Consider the following 6000-nt stretch of genomic DNA (forward strand, 5'->3'; position numbering starts at 1 on the left):
GTAACCACAAAAGACTCTACATAGCCAAAGCAATGTTGAGAAAGAAGAATGAATCTGTAGGTACCATGCTCCTTAATTCAAACTATACTACAAAGCTATAGTAATCAAAACAGTATACTACTGGCAAAAAAAGAGACACAAACATTAATGGAAAAGAATTGACATACCAGAAATTAACCCATGCTTATATGGTCAATTAGTCTATGACAAAGGAGACAAGAATACAGTGGGGAAAGGAGAGTCTCTTCAACAAATGGTGGTGGGAAAATGGGACAACTACAAGCAAATCAATGAAACTGGACCACTTTCTAACACCATATATAAAAATAAACCCAAAATGGATAAAAGACTTAAGTGTAAGACATGAAACCATAAAACTAGAAGAAAACATAGGCAGTAAGCTCTCTGACATCTGTCTTAGCAATATTTTTTTTTGGATCAGTCTCTTCAGACAAGGACAGCAGAAACAAAAATTTTTAAATGGCACTACATCAAACTAAAACCAACAGAGCAAGAATGCAACCTGCTGAATGGGAGAAGATATTTGAAAATAGTATCTCCAATAAGGAATATCCAAAACATTAAAAAAAAACCCTCAAAACTCACTATAAAAAAAACAAAACTCTTTGATTAAGAAATGTGAAGAGGACCTGAATAGATATTTTCCCAAACACATACAGATGGTCAACAGACATATGAAAAGATACTCAACATCACTATCATCAGAGAAATCCAAGTCAAAACCACAATGAGATGTCACCTCACACCTGTCAAAATGGCTACTATCAAAAAGACCAGAAATACCAAATGTTGACGAGGATGTGTTGAAAAGAGAATCCTTTTGCAATGTTGGTGGGAATGTAAAGTGGTGTGGTCACTATGAAAAGTAGTAGAGAAGTTCCTTAAAATATTGAAAATAGAGGGGCGCCTGGGTGGCTCAGTTGGTTAAGTGTCTGACATCGGCACAGGTCATGATCTCACAGTTCGTGAATTCGAGCCCTGCATCAGGCCCTGTGCTGACAGCTCAGAGCCCGGAGCCTGTGTCAGATACTGTGTCTCCCCCTCTCTCTGCCCTTTCCCTGCTAACACTGTCTCTCTTCCTCAAAATAAGTAAACATTAAAAAAAAATTGAAAATATAACTACTATATGATCTATCATCAATTCCACTTCTGGGTATTATCTGGAAAAAAATGAAAACACTAACCTGAAAATTATGCACCCCCATGTTTACTACAGTATTATTTACAACAGCCAAGATATGGAAGCAACCTAAGTGTTCAGAGATAGATCAAATGGATAAAGATGCGGTATGTATATATACAATGGAGCATTACTCAGCCATTAAAAAAACAAAATCTTTCCATTTGCGACAAGATGGATAGACCTAGAGGTATTATGCTAAGTAAAGTAAGTCAGAGAAAGACAAATATCATATGGTTTCACTTACCTGTGGAATATGAAAAGCAAAACAAATGAACAAAACAGAAACAGACTCATAATATAGAGAACAAACTGATGGTTGTCAGGGGGGAGGCGGGTGCAGGCTTTCCACCTGGTAAAATAACTGGTGAAATAATTGAAAGAGATTAAGAGGTGCAATCTTCCAGTTATAAAATAAATAAGCTATGGGGATGTATTGTACAGCAGAGGGAATATAGTCAACAATATTGTAATAACAATATTGTATGGTAATAGGTGGTAACTAGACTCAGCCTGATGATTTTGTAATGTACATAAATATGAAATCAATATATTGTACACCTGAAACTAATATAATGCCAATCATACTTCAAAAAAGAAACTTATAGATTTGAAATAAAATAGTACTTGAGATAAATAAACATACATTTCAAATCTCTAATGCTTTATTCAATTAAGGTGAAATTATTAGAGAAAATGTAGTTTGAATATTATTTTTTTTCCTATCTCTGTCAAAATTTCTTATTCTCACATGAAATGATTTCTTCTTAATAAGCACCAGGCAAATATAAAAAGGCTGTGATAGATAAATTATGTTGCTTACGATCATTAATTACTAACAGCTCAATTATACTGTTAGGTGCCTACAATTCTCATGAAGCTTCAAAAATCCTTATCTTGGATTCTATTATGTATACAATTCATTTAAATTACATTAATTATACAGATATTTAAATGAAGCAGAGATCGTGCTTCCAATTTTCACAAGTAGAGACAATGATCAAAATATTTATGTACATATTACATATTTTGTTCTGTTGACAGTCATAAAATAATTCATTTACTCAGTACAATATTAGCACCTTTTCCATGGAATAAAAAAGGCAAACCTAATTTTTCATGTTTGGATTTCTTTAAATTATTTACATTAATTTTAGAGAGTTCTTTTTTTCTTTTTTTAAATATCTAGTCCAATTTGGTCAACATTTTTCAGGAAATAAAATGTTCAAACTATTTTTAACATTAATGAATGATACCTGTAAAATGGTTTTAAAATTATGCTGAGTGCCTCATTTGTAAGTCTAAACTCTAGAGCCTGACTCCTTGATTTCAATCCAAAGATACCTGGACAAGTGACATTAACAGTATATCTCAGTTTACCCCTCTGTACAATGGGAACAACAACATTTTCTAGTACAGATTTAAAGAGTGATATGTCATATGTTTAAAACAATGCCTAAGACATAGTGCTATTTAAGTATTTTGTTATTAATATATTCCTTCTTGGAAGGAGTTCAACTTAATATGAAAATTAATGAAAACCAAGTTCACCTGTATAAAATGAGTAATGACAGTTTTTATCTTTAAAACTCCATGAAAATAGTAGAAAGTACCTTGTAGGCTAAACTTTAAAATTCTAATTACTGACCTAAGGAGAACTGCCCCTTGTCACATGACTGAACAGTGTAGCAGTGAAAAATCTCTTTGTCCTTCAAGTTGTTATTAAAACCTATATGACCAATGACCTAACTCTGACCATATGGGAATGTATAGAGAAATTAAGACAACCATAAATAATAAGTTTTTAGATCCACCGAAGGTTGGGGCTAGGATATGAGGAGAATCCCAGGCAGACAATGATGAAGATATGCAAATTAAACCCATGTCTAATCTCTCAGATAATTCCATCTTTATCTCCACTCTTCTTTCTTGCTTTATAATAAACCACCTCCCAGGACTGGTCAGGGCATATTGAACCCAACACTCCAAGAAAACCCATATGAAAGAAAACAAGGATCCCAGTAGGAGGTTTCTATGGAAAATGAAATGTCCTTGCTTTCTTTTCATTGAAGAAAATCAGAATGATCCCATTCCAAACTCAATATATTTTCTTCATGTATGACAAACTCTTATCCAGGAGTTCTGACTATAATAAAACAGTGGGCTTCTGGAAGACATTCAGTGAACAGGTACTTGCTTGTTAGAAATTCTATTCCCTTATAGCAGAGAGTCTTTTAGGATATATATCTTCTTAGGGTGTTTTAGGATTAAGACATTGGATTTATAAATTTTTTTTTTAACGTTTATTCATTTTTGAGACAGAGAGAGACAGAGCATGAATGGGGTAAGGTCAGAGAGAGAGGGAGACACAGAATCCGAAACAGGCTCCAGGCTCTGAGCCATCAGCACAGAGCCCGACGCGGGGCTCGAACTCATGGACTGCGAGATCATGACCTGAGCTGAAGTTGGACACCCAACCGACTGAGCCACCCAGGCGCCCCAAGACATTGGATTTAAAATCCATTTATGACAGCATGTCATAGTGGATGGCCTGGGGATTGGTAGAAATAGGAGTGAGGAAAAGAGAAAGAAAATATATGCAGAGGATTCATTGTTGGATTGCTAGGTTAAATGTGCCCTGGCCAGTCCTGGGGAAGTGGCATACATGAAAGAGAAAGGAGAAGGAGGAATTAACTGGATTTGGGTTATTGTGCTAGTTACTTTAAAGGTTATATTCATATACATTTTCATATTCTACCATTTTGTTCTGTATCTGTCAATCACCCAAAATTAGAGTATTTAATCTCTCTTCTTTAGCCAAATCCCCATTGAATTTTCCTAACAATTTGCTGCTTTTCTTGGGTCATTTTAACTTGATTACTTCAAATCTTATATTATTTCTAGGAATAGACTGACCTGCCTTTAATATACAGTATATTCAATTGAGCTAAATATTCTTGCTGCTGAAGTCTTCCTGGAGAATCTCTCTGCAGCTTAAAGCCACTGATATGCTGATCAGTGGGGAAAAATACTATGGAAAATATTTACTTATTAATTGCTAATTCTAGGTTTTATTTATATGCATGCATATCCTAGTAAAGCATATACATTTTTTAAATTAACATATTCAGAAAACTCACTTAATATTTTAAAACTTTACCTTGGAGTAGAACTGGTTTGACTCCACTTTCTTCTCCCATTCTCTGTCCCAATCTGCAAGAGCAGTGACAGTGAACTTTGGTGCTGGAGAGGCAGTCAGTAGAAGACAGATGCCTCAGTAAACCAGTGATAGAGTATTCAAGCCTTGAATAACTGAGTGTTGACTATAGTTTGGAAGTTACAAAAATACTAAAATGTGATTTTTCTTTTAGGTGGGAAATGAAAAAGAATGAAAGACTAGAAGAGGAAGAAAAAGCAATGCTGGAACATTTAAAACAATTTTGCACCATCCAGAACTCTTCTGTCTCAGATAACACAGAGGAACCATAATCTGCAGAAAACAGCAACAGCTTTATTTTAGGAAATAATCACATGTAATGGAGTAGGATTTTTACTACAGTCAGAATGAACCTCAGATGTGCTGTGAAGCATGAAACCAATAACTGAGTAATCTCTGAAATGAAAAGGAATACACCACATAAAGAATAAAGTGCTACACATTTTTTACTTTAAAAATAATTTCAAATGTTTTTCTTTCCTCAGTTGTTCTCTTTATATAACTGCTGCCATCTCGTGTTCCCTTTGAATTATATTTTTTTTTCTTCTTTCAGTCTTGAAGTATCTATGACAACAGACAAAATGTTTGGAAATCTTTTCCCTAAGGATTTTTAAATACAGCATTTGGATGTTAAGTTGAATGGAGTAACATAGCCCCTTGAGGGTTGTCTGAAAATTTCAATTTAGTTTTATAGCTGTAGCCCAAGTCCAGGTCTTAGTGACTTTTAAAACCCACCAATGTACCAGCCTCCTTTTCCAAAGCCACTTCCTCAGGCAGTTTATCTTAACCAGAAAAACATTCTCCTAATATATAACTTTAGTCCTATCTCTGCCTATAATGGTTTTTCAAACATCATATTTAAACTTTCAATCATATGCTTTCAGATCCTATACCCAATGTCTCCATGTTCAGGCAACTGCCTGTTATCCTCTTGGTTCAAGCCACACACTTACCATTTTCCCCAACTGGAAACCATCTTTCTCCCCAAATAACATTTAAAACTCATTCCAGCAATCCCATAGTTTCTGTTACTTCTCTTATTTCTATTACACTCACACACTCACTCACACACACACACACACACACACACACACACACACACACAATGGAATGTGTTCTAGAGCCCTCACATCAAGTTATAATTACTATACCCTTCCTATTAGTGCATGGTATTCGATTATAAAGACCTCAAAGGGTTTGTCATATGAAGTCTCCCTCTTTAAGGGGTTCCATAGTTTTCCCAAATACCTGCTCCAGAGTTATCCATCTAGTGGGTAATTAATACACTAATTAGTAAATAATTCAAACAGTTGTTTGAATGTCAATAAAAGAAGACAATTAGATTGTTGAGCAATCTGCAGGACATCTGGGAGAAGCCTTATCTATTTTAGACTATATGACATCGAACATTATGTTTCTGATGTTCTCAGATTGTCCATGTTCCCACATTCTGTGATTTTTATAAAATATGTGTAGGCTAGATAATTTCCAAAGGAAAGTACTTATGCATTTTTTAAAAAGTAAAATCTTAGAATGCAGAGGAGGCCACCTTAGAAAATCTCTTGCATTATTTCCTACATAA

General features: G+C 34.6%; 1 protein-coding gene across 3 annotated transcripts in view; it reads left to right on the forward strand.

The window, feature by feature from the left end:
- KIAA0825 (KIAA0825 ortholog) overlaps positions 1 to 4879 on the forward strand; it is a 386168-nt gene extending 381289 nt beyond the window's left edge. For all 3 annotated transcript variants that reach the window (XM_060637682.3, XM_060637680.3, XM_060637683.3), the window contains one exon: positions 4573 to 4879. In XM_060637682.3, the coding sequence (XP_060493665.2) occupies positions 4573 to 4690 (118 nt within the window). In that variant the 3' untranslated portion in view covers positions 4691 to 4879. The remainder of the gene's footprint in view (positions 1 to 4572) is intronic.
- Positions 4880 to 6000: the final 1121 nt, after the last annotated feature.

Source organism: Panthera onca, chromosome A1, assembly GCF_046562875.1.
Source record: "Panthera onca isolate mPanOnc1 chromosome A1, mPanOnc1 haplotype 2, whole genome shotgun sequence".
NCBI classification, from domain to species: Eukaryota; Metazoa; Chordata; class Mammalia; order Carnivora; family Felidae; genus Panthera; species Panthera onca.